Source organism: Hemitrygon akajei, chromosome 4 (genome assembly GCF_048418815.1).
Source record: "Hemitrygon akajei chromosome 4, sHemAka1.3, whole genome shotgun sequence".
NCBI lineage: Eukaryota > Metazoa > Chordata > Chondrichthyes > Myliobatiformes > Dasyatidae > Hemitrygon > Hemitrygon akajei.
Window position 1 is genome coordinate 194,817,157 of NC_133127.1, and position 19,304 is coordinate 194,836,460.

General features: G+C 46.8%; 1 protein-coding gene across 1 annotated transcript; it reads right to left on the bottom strand.

Annotated features, from left to right (window-relative positions):
- Positions 1-7,262: 7,262 nt before the first annotated feature.
- coa4 (cytochrome c oxidase assembly factor 4 homolog) lies at positions 7,263-9,536 on the bottom strand. The gene is made up of 2 exons (XM_073044326.1): positions 9,513-9,536; positions 7,263-7,784 (listed from the first exon to the last, which is right to left on the bottom strand). The coding sequence occupies exons 1-2, from the start codon at positions 9,519-9,521 to the stop codon at positions 7,518-7,520; spliced, it is 276 nt and encodes a 91-aa protein (XP_072900427.1). The 5' UTR covers positions 9,522-9,536; the 3' UTR covers positions 7,263-7,517.
- Positions 9,537-19,304: the final 9,768 nt, after the last annotated feature.

The window sequence follows — 19,304 nt, forward strand, 5'->3', positions numbered from 1 at the left end:
CTTGATTGGTAAGGTCGTCGAAGGTTACGTGGAGAAGGCTGGAGAATGTAGTTAAGAGGGTTAATAAATCAGCCCTGATGGAATGGCGGGGCAGACTCGATGGATTGGAGGGTTGAATTCTCCCCCCCCCCCCCATGTCTTATGGTCTTTCCTATTCCTCCAATATTGGCCCTGCCCCAGTTTATATATAGCTTGGGAGCACAGCATTGTATTTGTCAACAGGGAGCAGAGTGCCAGTTTGTAAATCTGGCGGGAGAAAAGAAGTTTGGGAATGGTGAGGGTGGGAGCACCGCGGGAGGGGTGTGGGACAGGTGGCGGAGGAGTGCCAGGGGCACGGGTGCCGACACACACAGCCCTGAGACAGCAGGAAAGGTTATTTGATCCCAAACAATTGGTTTATCGATCATTACAGAATGTCTCTCTGGTGCTTCCCTCTCCCTGCCACCTTCCCATTCTCAGACCACAATAGAGTCCCATATCAGAATCAGTTTTATCATCACTCCCGTATGTACTGAAGTTTTACAGTGCAGGTGATTAGTGACGGGGGTTCGATGCCCGCCGCTGCCTGTAAAGAGTAACCTGACCGCTTGCGTTTCCTCTGATTCTCTCCCGCATTCCAAAGACACGCAGGTTAGGGTCAGTAAGTTGAGGACACGTTATGTTGTGTTGGTGCCGTGGTGAACACAGGTTAGGGTCAGTAAGTTGAGGACATGTTATGTTGGTGCCGTGGTGAACGCAGGTTAGGGTCAGTAAGTTGAGGACATGTTATGTTGGTGCCGTGGTGAACGCAGGTTAGGGTCAGTAAGTTGAGGACATGTTGTGTTGGTGCCGCGGTGAACGCAGGTTAGGGTCAGTAAGTTGAGGACATGTTGTGTTGGTGCCGTGATGAACGCAGGTTAGGGTCAGTAAGTTGAGGACATGTTGTGTTGGTGCCGTGATGAACGCAGGTTAGGGTCAGTAAGTTGAGGACATGTTGTGTTGGTGCCGCGGTGAACACAGGTTAGGGTCAGTAAGTTGAGGACATGTTGTGTTGGTGCCGCGGTGATACATGCGGGCTGCTCCCAGCACATCCTCAGACTGTGTTGATGGTTGACGCAAACGAAGCGTTTCACTGTACGTTTTGTTGTAGATGTGACGAATGAAGCTGATCTTTAATAGTTGAGATTTACAGGATCTGCAGGGTCTCGCGTGTCTGTGGCCGCCTGCAAACGGCTACACTCGGACGAGGGAGCTCGTTGATTATGGGATTCCCTGCTCGTGACCACCACCTTGTGGCGACCTCGTACACTGCACCTCCGTTCATTCCCGTCCCCAAACACAGCCCGTGGATTTCAAAGTTCAAAAAAAGTTCGAAGTCAAGTTATTATCCACGCATATACAGCAAATTACCATATCCAATATTAAGATTCATTTTCTTGCAGGAATACTCAGTAATTCCATAAAAGAATAATAGACCACACCTTGGGCGTTCAACCAGTGTGCAAAAAACAACAAACTGTACAAATACAAAAAGAAAGAAATAATAAACAAATAAGCAACAACTATCGAGAACATGAGTTGAAGAGTCCTTGAAGGCGAGTCCAGTGCTTTGGGGACATTTCAGTAATAGTGCGAGTGAAGGTATCCCCTCTGGTTCAAGAGCCTGATGGTTGAGGGGTAGTAACTGTTCCTGGACCTGGTGGTGTGAGTCCTGAGGCTCCTGTACCTTCTTCCTGATGGCGGCAGTGAGAAGAGAGCATGGCCCGGGTGGAGGGGGTCCCTGATGATGGACGCTGCTTTCCTGAGACAGCGCTCCGTGTGGTGGGGATGGTTAGCAAATTTGCAGATGTCGCCTACCTGCAGGAGAGTTATCAATAAGATTGATAAAGTGCAGAGAAAATTTACGAGTCTGTTTCCAGGACTTGAGGACTTGGGTTATAGGGAGAGATTGAATGGGTTAAGGCTTTATTCCCAGGGCTTAGAAGAATGAGAGGAGATTTGACAGAAGTATACTACACTTTGGGTAGATGTGTTCAATGTTGGGGGGGAACTTTACCCATGATGGACTGGACCATATTAACTCATTTTTGTAAGATTTTCCATTCAAGGGCATTGGTGTTTCCATACCAGACGGTGATGCAGCCAGTAAATGTACTTTCCACCACACATCTATAGGAGTTTGTCAAAGCTTTTGATGTCATCCTGGATCTCCACAAACTCCTACAGAAGTAGAGGTGCTGCAGTGTTTTCTTCGTAACTGCACTTACATATTGGGCCCAGGATGGGTCCTCTGAAGTGAGAACACCAAGGAGTTTAAAGTTGCTGACCCTCTCCACCTCTGATCCTTGGACCTCCAGTTTGCTCCTCCTGAGGTCAATAATCAGCCCCTTGGTCTTGCTGACATTGAGTGAGGGGTTGTTGTTGTGGCATCACTCAGCCAGATTTTCAATCTCCCTCCCAAATGCTGAATTGTCACCGCCTCTGATTCAGCCTATGACGGTGGTATCATCAGCAAACTTGAATACGGCATCGGAGCTGTGTTTAGCCACACAGTCGAAAGTGTAAAGTGAGTAGAAAATCAACGTGCAAAAGAAGACAATCTGCAAATACGATAAATAAATGACAGGCAGACAGCTAGATAGACAGACAGATAGACAGATAGAAAGACAGACAGATAGAAAAACAGATAGACAAATATATAGACAGATAGACAGACAGATGGATAGATAGATAGACAAATAAATATGGACAATCAGTAAGGTCCTAGGTCTTGAAGCTTATTGAATAGTTTTGAGGGGATGATAGTTTGTATGCTGAATAGCATATAAGCATATAGACTGAGGTCAATCCTAGGCACCCGCTGGCAGGACTGAGTTTCAAACCTGGAAGTCCTTGACAGAGTGAAGACCACGAGCATTGAGACAATGATCCTGAAAGCCCAGCTTTGATAGACAGGACATGGCATGGGTATGGGGGACTCCAGAATCCCCAAACACCTACTGGATGGCACGCCATCTCTGGGCAAAAGGAACCAAGGTAGGCCTTGCAGGAGATTCAAGGACTGAAAGAATCATCACATATGGGGGCCTTCCAGCAAAGCAGCTGGAACAGTTTGCATAAGCCCGGACTGGATGGCAAGCCTTCCTAAGACTTGCTCACGAAAAGGAGGAGCGGTGTTGTGCGGACCTATTAGCAGCCCAAGTGTAACGGAAAACTGCAAGAGGGGGTGTTTCCAAAACTGGGGGAGTCTAGGACCAGAGGGCCCAGCCTCAGAATAGAGGGACAGAGATAAGGAGGAATTTCTTTCAGTAGAGAGTGGTGTATCTGAGGAATTCATTGCCACGGACAGCTGTGGAGAGCAAGTCATTGTGTATATTTAAAGTGGAGGTTGACAGGTTCTTGATTAGTCAGGGCATGAAAGGTTACAGGGAGAAGAGAATGGGTTTGAGAGGGATAATAAATCAGCCATGATGGAGCAGACTTGATGGGCTGAGTGGCCTCATTCTTCTTTGTGTTTTGTGATCAGCAGTTCCTCCAGCTGGCTCAGGAAAGCTCCACTGACCTGACTGTGGACAAGTTTGCCACTCAGTACTTGGACTCCACAGCCGCCTGTGGACCCATAGCGGACCAGCTGCCATTGTCGGACACGATGGACGACCGTCAGTGCAAAGCCTGGATGCACAGGTGTTTTTCAAACTGGTGGGATGAAACGAAGCACGTGTGGAATATTGTGAGTATTTCCGATCGCCCCATTACCGAAAGGAGGTGGAAGTTTCAGAGAGGGTGCAGGGGAGATTTGCCAGGATGCTGCCTGGATTAGAGAGTGTGTCTTATGTAGATAGGTTGAGCGAGCTGGAGGGGAAGTCGGATGAAAGGTGACTTGATAGGGGTGTATAAGATGATAAGAGTCATAGATCGAGTGGAGAGCTGGATACTTTTTCCCAGAGCATTCCAGTGTGGGAGTTGTAACTTCCGCAAAGGGAGGTGTTTGCGATTGGAATGGTCTGTGTGGATCTGCAGAACAAAGTCTTCCACTGGATCTCGGTACTTGTATGAGTGCAAGTTGGAGTATTGCATTCATTTCTAGTCAGCCATTACAGGAAGAATGTCGAGACCTTGAAGAGGGTGCTGGAGAGGTTCACCAGGAGGCTGCCTGGATTAGAGAGCGAAAGCTATAAGAAGAGGCTAGGTTTGTTTTCTTTGGAGAGCTGGAATCTTAAGGGAGAATTGATAGGTGTTTATAAGATTAAGAGGTAGGGATAGGGTAGACAGTCACAGGGTTTTAACCCAGGCTTTAAGTTGTCCATGTACACTCTATCGAGGCCTTTCAATATTCAAGAGTTTTCAATGAGATCTCCCCTCGATCTCCTAAACTCCAGCTAGTACAGGCACAGAGCCATCAAATGCTCTCATTCTGGTGAACCTTCTCTGGACCCTCTCCAAGGCCAGCACATCCCATCTTAGATTCAGGACCCAAAACTGCTCGCAATACTCATAGTTCAGCCTTATACCGTCTCAGCATTGCATCCGGCATCTGCTGTGCCCCAGGGAATAAAGTCCCAACCTTTCCAACCTTTTGTCAGGGAGTATTAAGGAAACGGAGGATTGATGGAGTCGCTCCTCTACAAGTTGGTGTGAAGTTCACGGGCTGAATCTCACCCCAATTCCTGAGTTATCGCCATAAAACGTGATTTCAAGATGGCGCCGATGAAAGATGGCAACACTTTGTAGGCAGCTTACAAAACTTCTAAATATTCTTCTTCGAAACTACTCTCACTGCCATCTGCAGCTTGGAATTTCCCTTCCAGTAAACTGCTTTTGAATCATCTTCATCTCATGTCTCAATATCACTGGACAACGATTTTGCTTCCTGAGTACTTTTGGGTGTACCTTATGGATTTTGGGCTGCTGATCATGAAAATCACCATGAAATTTCTCTATCATGCGCCATTTTTACAAATTCACCTGTATTTCTTATTTTCAATTCATAATGCAAGTCAGAATAACTGATGCCAAGATTAAGGAAGGCATTTTTGTTGGTCCACAAACCAAACAGGTTATCAGTGACAGGCAATTCGAAGAATTTCTAGCAGGACCGGAGAAAATCAGATTGAAAGGCAGTCAAGGATGTTGGTGAAAATTTTCTTGGCAACTACAGAGCACCAAACTGCACGCAGCCGGATGGCAACGTGCTTCAAGCATACAAAACCATGAAATACAACATGTTGCTCAAGATTCATTTTCTGCATTCCCATTTAGACGTCTTCCCTGACAATCTTGGTGCTGTCAGTTTCACCAGCACATTGTGGTCATGGAGATACGGTATCAGGGCAACTGGAATGCATCATTACTGGACACTTGAGTGAGAAGCCTCAGACACTGAGTACAAATGAAAATCATCAAAAGAACATTTTTGACTCCGTTGAACTATTGCAACGTGTCAGCACTGTTATACAATTAAACGCATTATATTCAATAAAAGTTCACTTGTTTCTCTAAATTCCTACATGATGCAAATAGTCTGAAATTATATTTGTGTTCAGCTTCAAGAGGTTCAGCCCTTAACCCATCCTCCCATCACCACAACAGGGACAGGGTTCCCCTTGTCCTCACCTACCACCCCACCAGCCTCCGGATCCAGCACATTATCCTCCGCAACCTCCGCCACCTTCAACAGGACCCCATCACCAAGCACATCTTTCCCTCCCTACCCCTCTCAGCTTTTCGCAGGGATCGTTCCCTCCGCGACTACCTGGTCCACTCGTCCCTCCCAACAGAACTCCCACCCAGCACTTATCCCTGCAAGCGCAAATGATACACCTGTCCCCTCACCTCCCCCCTTACCACCATTCCGGGCCCCAGACAGTCCTTCCAGGTGAGGCAACACTTCACCTGAGAGTCTGCTGGAGTTGTCTATTGGATCCAGTGCAGCCTCCTCTACGTCGGCGAGACCCGACATAGATTGGGGGACCGCTTCGTCGAGCACCTCCGCTCCATCCGCCACAACAGACAGGATCTCTCAGTTGCCACCCACTTCAACTCTGCCTCTCATTCCCATCTAGACATGTCCATACATGGCCTCCTCTACTGCCATGATGAGGCCAAACTCAGGTTGGAGGAGCAACACCTCATCTACCATCTGGGTAGCCTCCAGCCTGGTGGTATGAACATTGAATTCTCCAATTTCCGGTAATTCCCTCCCCCTTCCCCTATCCCAGGTCACTCTCTGCCTCTCTCCCCTTTCAGCTTTCTGCTTCTTTATCTCTACAGTTCTTTCATGCTTATCCCCTCCCCCTTCCCCCTTTATCTTTCCTCTGATTGATTTCCCACCTGGCGCCTCTAGGCCCTTCCCCCTCCCCTATCTCTATTACTGGGCTTCGGCCCTCTCTTCCCCACATTCCTGATGAAGGGTCTCAGCCTGAAACGTTGGCTACTCTTTTCTCACGGATGCTGCCTGGCCTGCTGAGTCCTTCCAGTGTCATGTACGTCGTCTCTAGGGCCCAGAACTGAAGTTCACAGAAGTGAGGCATCACTGCAGCCAATTCAGAAACTTGCTACTTGCAGGCCACAGCCACAGTTCAGTGCAGAGACGAGTAAACCTCACCGAGCAGCGAGCTGAACTCCAGCCCCGACACCCTCATCTTTTCAATCTAGCCCTGTTCTTAAATCGTTCAAACCTTGGGTCGTTCCTTGCTCGCGGACCCGGGCCCTGATATTTCGATACGCTCTCCAGCCCGAGCCCCGCTGCCCTGATTCAGCCTGTACTTGACCTATCCAACTCAGCCTGGTGCTCACCTTGGGTTTAGCATAACGCTTTGAAGCTCCAGCGACCGGGGTTCAATTCCCGCCATGGCCTGTAAAGAGCTTGTACGTTCTCCCCCTGACTGTGTGGGTTTCCTCCGTGCACTCCAGTTTCCCCCACAGTCCAAAGACGTATGGGTTAAGGTTAACAAATCGTGGGCATGCTATGTTGGCAAGACCTGCGGGCTGCCCCCAGTACACCCTCAGACTACACTGGTTGTTAACGCAAGCAACGCATTTCACTGTATTTTTCGATGTACATATGACAACTAAAGCTAACCTTTTATCTTTGTATTTAAATTCTCCCAACTTTGTGGACATATTCAAGAGGCGGTGCCTCGAAAAGGCAGCATTCATCATTTAGGACATGAACTCCTCTCATTACGACCATCAGGAAGGTCTAGGAGCCTGAACTCACACACTCAATGTTTTAGGAACAGCTGCTATCAGACTTCTGAACAGTCAATAACCCATCAACACTATCCCGTTATTCCTTTTATTAAAACATTTAAAAAAAAATTATAGTAATTTATGTCTTTGCATTCTACTGTTGCCGCAGAACAGATTCCAAGTCATACAAGTCAGTGATAATAAATCTAATTTTGAAACCGGTGCTGGTTAGATAAGAGGAAGGGGAGGTCTAGATGGGCTGAAAGGTCTCTTGCTCCGAACTGGCTCAAGAAAGGTTCCCGTAGGGTCTTCTGCGCTTGATGGGTGGGGGAGGCGGCTGTGGGTGGTCAGGTGGCAGCCGGTTCGGGCTGTCTCGGGGCCCTGGGAGACACCCGCTCCCTCTGGTGATCCGCCATGCACCGTTTGAACTCCTGCACAGGCCCCTGGCACCGACGCCAGTCCTGGTGCTCTGCCATACAGTCCTGCACCGCGTGGTGGTAGCGGGCACAGCCCGTCCGCGAGATCATCTGATCCACCGGGTCCTCCTCCTCCTCCTCCTCCTGGCCCACCGCCCGGCGCCTGCCCCTGTCATGGAACGACATTCCACCCGACCCCTGCAACGGAGAAACATCAGTCAGCGGTGGGTGAGAGCTACCACAGCATAGCTGTTAGCATGACGCTACCGCAGCTTAGGCTGTTGGAGTTCAAGTTCAAGTCTAAGTTATTCAACAATACATAGTTACCCATGAACACAGCCAAACGAAACAGTGTTAGTCTGGGGCCAAGGTGCAAAACACAGTACCAACTGTCAAGCACACATGTGATATCAGTAAAATACAGTCACACAAAAAGTATAGTCCAAGTAGCAGTCTACAGACAGACACAATATCACTTGTCTTCTGTTGAACGAACACTGGGGGGCGGGTAGCACCGGCTCTAGCAAGGATGCCACGCTACACCGCCTCCGGTGGAGTGCACTGACTCAGACACCTCCACTGGCGGCTGCAAAAAGGTGACACCACAGCTTGAGGCTTCGTCCTCGTCTTGAACACGGCCGCGCAACTCCCCCCGCCATTCGCCAATAATCCAGTGAATCGGACTCGCCACATTCCACACCACCAAAGTCCAACAGGGTCTCGCAATCAGAAGAACGGCAACTAAGACAATCACTCGCTGTTAGGCTGCACACTGCCTTCAAGCATCAACAGTTCTAAGTTGCAGGGACCATACCCAGCTCCTTCAACTTCTCCACCAACGAGCAACTCGCTAACGGGGTAGACCTGCAGAACTTTTAAGTTCTTAATGTCCTTCGGGGTCTTGCAATCATTTAAAAATGCGTTTACAAACGACACCACCACCTTTGGTTGACCCCATTGAGCCACTGCATCTGAGTGTGGCACCATCTTATTGGGAGTTCAGATTTCAATTCTGGCTTCCTCTATGCAAGACTGTACGTCATTCCCATGCAGGGGTGGATTTCCGCCGGGTGCTCTGGTTTCCTCCCACAGTGATTGCATCTATTTAGAGATACAGCACAGTAACAGGCCCTTCCAGCTCAACCAACTGTGCCACCCAATTACACCCATGTGACCAATTGACCTACTAACCGTAAACCTTTGGAATATGGGAGAAAACCAGAGCACCCGGAGGAAACCCTGGCGGTCACAGGAGAACGTACAAACTCCTTTCACACAGCGGAGGAACTGAACCCAGGTCACTGGCACTGCAACAGCATTATGCTGACCACACGGTACAAACGTCCCTGAACGTACAAATGTCTTACGGGCAAAAGCGGGAATTGAGCCCCGAGCAAAGATCGCTGTTAAGGGATGCATTAACCGCCATGCCCACTGCTATTTACCAATTACAGCTCAATGTTCAACACCATCATCTCATCAGTACTAACCCACAAGCTTCAAAACCTGGGCCTCCGTACCCCCTCCACCCTCGACTTCCTCATCTGGAGACGACAGTGAGCGCGAATCGGAAATTACATCTCAATCAACACTGGCGGACCCCAGGGATGTGTGCTTAGCCCACTGCTCTACTCCTCCTATACTCATGACGGCTCAAACGCCATCTAAAATTCACCGATGACACAATAGACGGTGACAGAATCTCAGATGGCAATCAGGAAGCACACAGGAGTGAGATCGATCAGCTGGTTAAGTGGTGTCGAAACACCACCCTCACCCAGTGTCGGTAAGACCAAGGAATTTATTGTAGACGTCAGGAAGGGAAAGTCAGCGCCATGCTAACAGTCCTTGTCCTCATCCCACGGTATCTCCTGCCTGACGGTAGGGGGTCAAGTGATTACGGGACGAATGGAAGAGATCACTTACTGTATTCATGTGACTAGTTGAATGACAGTAAAACTTGAACTTGAACGGAAGGGTTGGTAAGTGTCAGGGTCTGTGGTTCTGGAGAAGGCAGGTCATGGGAAATTCGAGGTACGGGGGTCAGAGGCCAACCTGGTGGGAGGAGATCACGGCCCGAGAGGGGTTGAGAGGTCGGATGCCGAGGGGTAGTTAGTCAGGCCGAAGGAGTGGGAAGATCAGGGACCCAGAGGGGTGTTTCTGCCGCTCCACTAGCCCCACTCACCGGCACTCGAAACTCTCCGCCAACTTCCCGTGTCGTCCAAAAAAAAAAGATGCTTCCCCGGCACCGGAAATACTGAAGAAAATAAAGGATCCGGGGTCATGGCCGGTTGCTAAGGCAACAGAGAGGCGCTTGGAGAGGAAACAACACACAACTCGGCGATCAGGCATCATCTGTGCAGGGAAACGGATGGGTGATTTTTCGGGTCGAGACTGCTCGTTCCACTGATGAGAACATGATCATGAACGGCCAAAATACCAACTTAGGGAGATAGTAACAAAAAAGTATTAAATAATAACAACATTCAAAATGTAATTTTTCGCAGCTTTGGAGCATCCGGATAAACAGCCGCCCGGACTGCCGCTGGTCTACACTGTACAACCTGTCTCTTAATGTGAACAAAACACAAGAGATGGTTGTTGACTTCAGGAGGGCACGGAGCGACCACTCCCCGCTGAACATCGACGGCTCCTCGGTAGAGATCATAAACAGCACCAAATTTCTTGGTGTTCACCTGACGGAGAATCTCACATGGTCCCTCAACACCAGCTCCATAGCAAAGAAAGCCCAGCAGCGTCTCTACTTTCTGCGAAGGCTGAGGAAGGTCCATCTCCCACCCCCCCATCCTCATCACATTCTACAGGGGTTGTATTGAGAGCATCCTGAGCAGCTGAATCACTGCCTGGTTCGGATCGCAAGACCCTGCGGTGGATAACGAGGTCAGCTGAGAAGATCATCGGGGTCTCTCTTCCCGCCATCACGGACATTTACACTACACGCTGCATCCGCAAAGCAAACAGCATTATGAAGGACCCCATGCACCCCTCATACAATCTCTTCTCCCTCCTACCGTCTGGGAAAAGGCTCCGAAGCATTCGGGCTCTCAAGACCAGACTATATAACAGTTTCTTCCCCCAAGATATCAGACTCCTCAATGGTCTTGAAAAACGTTGTCTCATTTTTACTATGCATTGTACCAGCAGTTATGGTCGAAATGACAATAAAAGTTGACTTGACTTGACTTACAAGACAAACCTAGTACATTCCACTCCATGGATGCTCTGAATGGAATGAGATTCTCCCAGAGAGCACCGCGGCTCAGAAACCCTTCTATCTCAAGGCGAAGTTTTCCTTGGGTTCGATGTGACGCATGCGCGGCACAGCCTAGTGGTTGGTGCGTTCCCCGTCGTCGGTGGCGGGTTGCCGTCACGTGACCGTAGGCGCCCCGCCCCGCACCAGGAATATTCGGCTGGTCGAGCGGCCTCTGCGAGGCGTGAAATAGAATCAATATTTTTGGTGGAAACTCCACCCCAGAGAAAGGAAAATGTGAAATTCAACCTGTTTGAGGTTGCAGAGAGAGTTGGGAGGGCAGTAAAAAGTGTCACAGCTCAGTTACAATAGCGGTCGTGGCCATTCGGCCTGTCAATTCCCTACTGGACCAGTGTGAGAGCCACTGGCCTTCCGCTGCACATCCAATCCGTGCAGACAGATGTCCTGACAACCATCCCTTCGATTCCAACAGACTGAGAGGAGGAGGAGAAACCAATGTTGAACTGGGACACCAGGAGGGAAAACAGTTACCAGAAATTGTAAGACTCACCTCTTATTTTGCCCGGGCAGTCTCCAACGTGACAGCATGAACATTGATATCTCTAACTTCCAACAACCACTTACAATAACGTCCCAGCCTGTGCAGTCTCTCAGAAACAAAATCAGATTTAATATCAAAGCGCTGGAGGAACTCAGCAGGCCAGGCAGCATCTATGGAAATAAATAAACAGTTTTGGGCTGAGACCCTTCATCAAGACTCTTGTGTTTATGTTTAATATCACTGACATGTGTGTGAAATTTTAACCAGAAGCAAATCTGCAGATGCTGGAATTCCAAAGCAACACACACAAAGTGCTGGAGGAACTCAGCAGGTCAGGCAACATTTATGGAGAGGAATAAAGAGTCGACATTTTGGTCCAAGACACTTCATCAGGACCTGATGAAGGATCTTGGCCCGAAGCATTGATTATTTATGCATTTCAGTAGATGCTGCCTTACCTGTTGAGTTCCTCCAACATTTTGTGTGTGTTGTGAAATGTATTTATTTACTGAGGTACAGTGGGGAAAAGGCCCTTTGTCCCTTTGAGCCTCACTGCCCAGCGACCCGCGATTTCATCCTAGCTTAATCACAGGGCAATTTACAATGACCAATTAACCTACCAGCCAGTATGTCTTTGGAATATGGGAGGAAACCGGAGCACCCAGAGGAAACCCACGCAGTCACAGGGAGAACGTACAAACTCCCTACAGGCAGCATCAGGAATTGAACCCTGGTCGCCTGTACTGTTAGATGTTGTACTAACCACTACGGTACCATGCAGCCTGAAATCTGCCGTTCTACAGATTAGAATCTAATGAATTCTAATAGTAATTCATTAGAAAACTATGAGCTACAATAAGCAATATATATTAAAGAATTAAATTAAATGGTGCAACATGAGAGCAAAGTGGTACAGTGGAGCTCATGGGTACAGGGACGGTTCTGTAATGTGATGGCGGAGGGGAAGAAGCTGTTCCTGAAACGTTGAGTGTGTTTCTTCAGGCTCCTGTACCTCCTATGTATAATACAACCCCCCAGTCCCAAAAACATAATCATTAATCCTTTCCGTACTCCTCCAGTTTACTGACATCTTTCCTGTAGCAGGGTGACCAGAAGTGTACACAGTACTCCAAATCTGACCTTACCTCCGTCTTGTGCAGACGTAACATAACGTCCCAACTCCTCCCCTCCGTGTTATGGACACCTGTGCAAATGGGCGAGATTAATCCAGTCTTGTATCTGAGCTTTCCGGATTGGAAGTGTCCGGTCAGTCTTTCCTATCTGTCCTCGCTGCCTGGATGAAAGATGGATCTCCCTTCTCCCCACTTCCATCGGGCAGAAGTTACAAAAGCCTGAAAGCACGTACCACCAGGCTCAAGGACAGCTTCTATCCTGCTGTATTAAGACTATTGAATAGTCCTCTAGTATGATAAACTGGAATCTTGACCTCATAATTGACTTCGTTATGACCTTGCACCTTATTGACTACCTGAACTGCACTTTCTCTGTAACTGCAACACTTTATTCTACATTTTCTTACTGTTTTCTCTTGACTATCTCAATGCATTAAACTTAATGAAATGATCTGCGTGGATGGATGGGAAACAAATTTTTTCACTATACCTTAGTATATGTGACATTTATTCCTAGAAGGACAACAACGGCTATATTTCATCAAGAATATGAGGAGACTTGCTGTCACCAAAGCCACTCTCAAATTTCTACAAATGTACCATGGAGACCACTCTAACTGGGTGCATCACCATCTAGTATGGAGTGGGGAAAGCACAGCACAGGATCGAAATAAGCTGCAGAAAGTTGTGAACTCAGTCAGCTCCATCATGGGCACCAGCCTCCCCACCATCCAGGACATCTTCAAAGAGCGATGCCTCAAAAAGGCAGCATCCATTATCAAGTTATCCCCGTCACCCAGGACTTGGCCTCTTCTCATTGCTACCATCAGGGAGGAGGTACAGAAACCTGAAGGCACTCACTCAACATTTTAGGAACAACTTCTTCCCCTCTGCCACAGGATTTCTAAATGGACAATGAAATCATGAACAATACCTCACTATTTTTTTTCTTGTTTTGCACTACTTATTTAACTGTTTAAAATATATATACTTCTCACTGTAATTTACAGATTTGATTATCATGTATAACACTGGACTGCTGCTGCAAAACAACAGATTTCATGATCATCGAGGGCCGAAGAGCCTGTACTGTGCTGTAGTATTCTAGGTACATGCCAGTGATATCAGACCTGATTCTGATTCTCCCCGGGAGCTGCCCTTTCCTCCCACGTTCCAAAGACAGGGGAAGTAAATCCTGAGCATACCATGCTGGTGCAAAATCAGGGCGACACTTGCAGGCTGTCCCCAGCCCATCCACAGATCGTGTTGTTTATTGACACAATATCATGCAGTTCACTGTATGTTTCAATGTACATGAAAGCTAACCTTTCTTCAGTCTTATCCTCAAGATTAAAGATGGCACCAGAGGTTTTGGTGGACCTTCTTCCAGTTTATCTGTGAAATAGTTTAATTCTTCTCTTCTCGTGTTGCTTTCTTTCTTTTTCGAGGTGGCTGGGGTCGTGTCAGAGTCTGTGATCCACAGCTGCAGCTCAAACTACGGTTCTTCACGGGTGGGGGGGTTCTTACGTTTGGAACTCACCAAGCCGTCTGGGGTTTCAGTAACTCCAGGTGTGGCCTGAAAGACGTGCACCTTCATGATGCAGTCCTGTGGCTGACCCGATTCCTCGCTAAAATCACAGACTGAAGTGTTGCAGGAGGCTGAAGCATTGAGACAGCAGGCAATGCCAAGGGAAAGGTGGGTGGGGGAGAGTAATGCTTTTACTCAACACGTACAACACACTCAGCAGGTCGGGCAGCATCCATGGAAATGAGCAGTCAACGCTTCAGGCCTGAAGAGGGAGGGGACAGGGGCCCTATAAATAAGGTGGGGGGAGGGTGGGAAGGAGAAGGCTGGTAGGTGCAAGGTGAAAAACCAATCAGAGGGAAGATCAAGGGGTGGGGGAGGGCAAGCAGGGAGGGGATAGGCAGGAGAGGTGAAGGAGGAATGTAAGGGAAAAGCACTATGGGTAGTAGAAGAAGGCAGAATCATGAGAGAGGTGATAGGCAGCTAGAAGAGGAGACAGAGTGAAGGTGGGATGGGGGAAGGGAGGGGGAAGGGAGAGGGAGGAAATTACCGGAAGTTGGAGAATTCGATGTTCATACCAAGGGGCTGGAGACTACCCAGACGGTATATGAGGTGTTGCTCCTCCAGCCTGAGTTGGGCCTCATCATGGCAGTAGAGGAGGCCATGTATGGACATATCCGAATGGGAATGTGAAGCAGAGTTGAAGTGGGTGGCAACCAGGAGATCCTGTCTGATGTGGCGGACGGAGCGGAGGTGCTCGACACTGCTGCTTGTGTGTGGGAGAGAGACAGGAAGCTTGGGGGTTCTAACATTTTCTGTCAGTTATTCTTTGTTTTTTTTAAATGTTTTGTGGATGTCTGTGAAGATTAAGGATTTCAGGTTGTGTACTGTAAGCATTCGCTGATATTAAATCAAGCCATTTATTGTGTTATTATTTTTCATTGTGCTATCTCAAGGTGTTGATGTGATAAAACAATCTGTATGGATACCACGCACAGCAAACCCCCTCATTGTACCTTGGTGCACATGACAACAATAAACCTATTTACTAATTCCCACTCACTCTCTCATGACTCTTGAGGGTGAACTTATTGCCAGAATTTTTGGACCCCTTACCAGTTATCTCCTGATAATTGTGCAAGTCCGTGTGTTGAAGAACAAAGGTCAAACCCTTGTTTGGGGAGTCTGGGGTCGAGGCTCGAAGGTCAAATCCACGATCGGCGAGTCCTAGGGTCGATACGGGAGTTCATCGAAGTCTGAAGTTGGTGTCTGAGAGTCTGTGACCAAGGGCTGATGGTGGACTGCCCTGGGGTTGGAAGCCCGTCTGTGTGATGGTCAGGTGGTGGGCGGGTGGGGTAGGGGAAGGGGCTTGATCTGTTGTTGTTGCTGGTGTTGATCTGCTGAACATTGTGGGTATGTGATGTTGGTGCTGGAATGTGTGCCTTCCTTGGTCGTGTTGGCTTTAATGCAAGCGATGCATTTCACTGCATGTTTTGACGTACGTGTGATAAATAAATCAGTCTGAATCTGATGTGGCTTTTGAGAAGGGTCCTGTCAATTATCTTAATATATCACAAAACAACTTAGATCCAATAGAAATAAACAGTTGACATTTTGGGCCGAGACCCTTTCAGTCCAAAATGTCGACTGTTTATTCCCCTCCATAGATGCTGCCTGACCTACTGAGTTCCTCCAACATTTTGTACATAGTGCTCTGGATTTTGATCATCTGTAGAATCCCTTGTGTTTACATAGTAAATGGAGCCGCAAACCTCGCCCCTCCACCCAACACCCCCATCTCCTCGAGATCTCCTTGAGAAGGTGCTGGAATCATGATGAAGGCCCCGTTGAACATCAAATAATTTTGAACACCATTGTACAACACTGAAAGAGCTGGTTAACCTGATCTCGTTGGCAGAATTTCAGATGGCAACGAGGAGGTGTACAGGAGCAAAACAGATCACCTGGTTGGGTCGTGTCGCAACAACCTTAAACTCAACGTCAGTAAGACCAAGGAATTAATTGTGGACTTCAGAAAGGGTAAGGCAAAGGAACACACACCAGTCCTCATCGGGGGATCGGAAGTGGAAAGGGAGAGTAGTTTTAAGTTCCTGCATGTCAACATCTCTGAAGACCTAACGTGGGTCTAACATATTGATGCAGTTACAAAGAAGGCATGACATTATCTCATTAGAATTTGAGAATATTTGGTATGTCACCAAAGACACTCAGAAATTTCTACAGATGTACCGTGGAGAGCATTTTAACTGGTTGCATCACTGTCTGCTACGAAGGGCCACTGCACAGGATCAGAAAAAGCTGCAGAAATTTTAACCTCTGCCAGCTCCATCATAGGCCCTGGCCTCCCCAGTGATGCCTCATAAAGGACCCCTATCACTCAGGACATGCCCTCTTCTCATTACTACTATCAGGGAGGAGGTACAGGAGCCTGAAGACTCACACTCAACTTTTTCAAGAACAGCTTCTTTCCCTCCATCAGATTTCTGAATGGACAGTAAACCCATGAACACTACCTCACTATTTTCCCCCTGTTTTGCATGACTTATTTAATTTAATTTTCTTTTACATGTATTTTTCTTATTGTAATGTATAGTTTTTATTATTATGTATTACAATGTACTGCTTCTGCATAACCACAAATTTCACAACATATGCCAGTGATATTAAACATGATTTTGATTCTGTTTCTGAAGGGTTTCGTCCAAAAGAGCAAGTGTTTCCTCCCCTCCATAGATGCTGCCTGACCTGCTGAGTTCCCCCAGCATTGTGTGTGTGTTGCTCTGGCTGTCCAGCATCTGCAGAATCTTTTGTGTTTACAATTCAGCTCTAGCTTGTGAGGACAGACAGGACTGAACCCCTGACATTAAACATCTTAAAGACTCGTGCATGTAACTTAACTATTTAATATACATACATATACTTACTGTAATTCAGTTTTTCTCTCTCTATTGCATTGTACTGCTGCCACAAAGTTAACAAATTTCATGACATATGCTGGTGATATTAAAACTGATTCTGATATTTTGTGACATACTCTCACTGAGTGTATGTTTGTGATCTTCTGCTGCTGTAGCCCAAACACTTCAAGGTTCAATGTGTTGTGCATTCAGCGATGCTCTTCTGCACACCACTGTTGTAATGAGTGCTTACTTGAGTTACTGTCACCTTCCTGTCAGCTTGAACCAGTCTGGCCATTCTCCTCTGACCTCTCTCATTAACAAGGTGTTTTCACCCACAGATCTGCCGTCACTGAATTTTTTTTTCTCTTGCACCATTCTCTGTAAATTCTAGCCTATTGAGCTTGAAAATCCCAGGAGATCAGCAGCTTCTGAGATACTCAAACCACCCCATCTGGCACCATCAATCATTCCACGGTCAAAGTCAGATAGATCAGATGTCTTCCCCATTCTAATGTTTGGTCTGAACAACAACTGAACCCTTTGACCATGTCTGCATGCTTTAATGCATTGAGTTGTTGTCACATGATTGGCTGATTAGATATTTGCATTAATAAGCAGGTGTATACAGGTGTACCTAATAATGTGGCCACTGAGTGTATATGATTAAGTTGGTACTATTTCCCACTTGGCAAGCATCTTGTGAAAGGGGACATGGACAGTTACACCACCACCCCCAGATCCAAATTGGGGGCTTGAATTCCTTGTGGCCGATATGTTAGTTTTTTGGGGGGGGGGTTGATATTCTAGCTGCTGTCTTCTGGGTAGGCGAACTGTTAGTTCTTGTGCAAGGGAGGGGTTGGGGGCCTGGGGTTTGTAAGTTTTTTTCTTTTTCTTTTTTTGTGTGGGGGAAATTCTATGTCTTTTCTTTCAATTATTTCAATACTTTTTCTATTTTTCATGGCTATCTGGAGAGGGCAAATCTCAGAGACATCTTAAAGGTAAACTATCATCATCTGGGCACCACAGTCGTGTAGCTTTCAGCGAGACGCTTTTTCCACTCAGGTCATCGGAGTTCTGAGTTCAATTCTGATCCTTTGTTAGAAAGTTTTACATTCTCCCATGTGCGCGTGGGTTTCCTCCTACAGTCGAAAGGCATAGAGGTTGGTAGGTTAACTGGTCATTGTAAGTTGTCCTGTGATTAGGCCGGGGTTAATTGGGCAGGTTGTTGGATGGCTTGGCACTGTGGGCCGGGAGGGCTTGTTCCACACTATACCTCTAAATCAACAATAAAAAATAAAGGATAATCTATCATCATTTATTTAAAGTTCAAAGTTGTTTTTTGTATATCACAGTTGAAACCACGGTGAGACAGAGAGGTGACATTAGACAGTGGGACACAATCCCTCTCCAGTCCACAAAACAGTAATGTGCCCATTGACCGATGGGCCCCCAAACTGAAAACCCATCTGTATTAATACACAGCCTATTCTCAAACAGGAACCATCGAAACTGTCGGCAAAATAAACATTTAAAAAACACAAGGCCTTTATTCCACTGATAAAAAAGGAAGTTATCATAGCAAGGACTGCTAAAGGAGTCGGACGCATCTGTAACTAGTGATGGATACAGTTGTTTACACGCAAGCATTCTCCTTTAAGTAGGTACAATCAGTTGGTCCCTGTTGAGCTGCAATCACTGTTCCCTCTAAGCTGCGTGGGTGTGCGGCCGCGCAGTAACCAAAATGCTCTCACGCCTGTGGCTTCTGCTGCCATGCGGCTGGGATTTTCTTTTATATAATGTTAATATAACTTTGAAATTATGCTAATGTAATTTTGAAATTTACGTTAATATAATTGTGAAATCCCCTGTAATTATGTATTAATGAATATAATCCATAAAATTTTAAAATAATAAACATACCACAACTTTTACTTTGAAAGAGTTTAGAGCTTCACCGTATTTACATTGTCAGTGTTTCAAGTTACAACACTGTTACAAATTGCAACAATAAACACAGAATGGATGGTGGTAGCTTATTGTTAATGATCTGCCGGCCTACAGAACACCGACGTTATCTGTTTAAAAGTTTATGAAATATGAAAGATTTTCTTTGTTGTACTGTATTTCATAATACTTTTCAATTAATAAATAAAATAATTCAAAAGTACGTGATTTTTCAATCATCATTCTAAATATTCATAGTATGCATATTACAAAAGAAGACATTTAAAGTGCTGCACAATGGTCGGTCATGCAGCTGTAAAAAAAGTTAGAGGGAATGTTGGTTGCATTGTTCACCAGTTTGGTCGGGGATCAATTAGGACTCCTCCAAGAAAACTATGACCTCGTCGTAGGGTTTGGAGGCT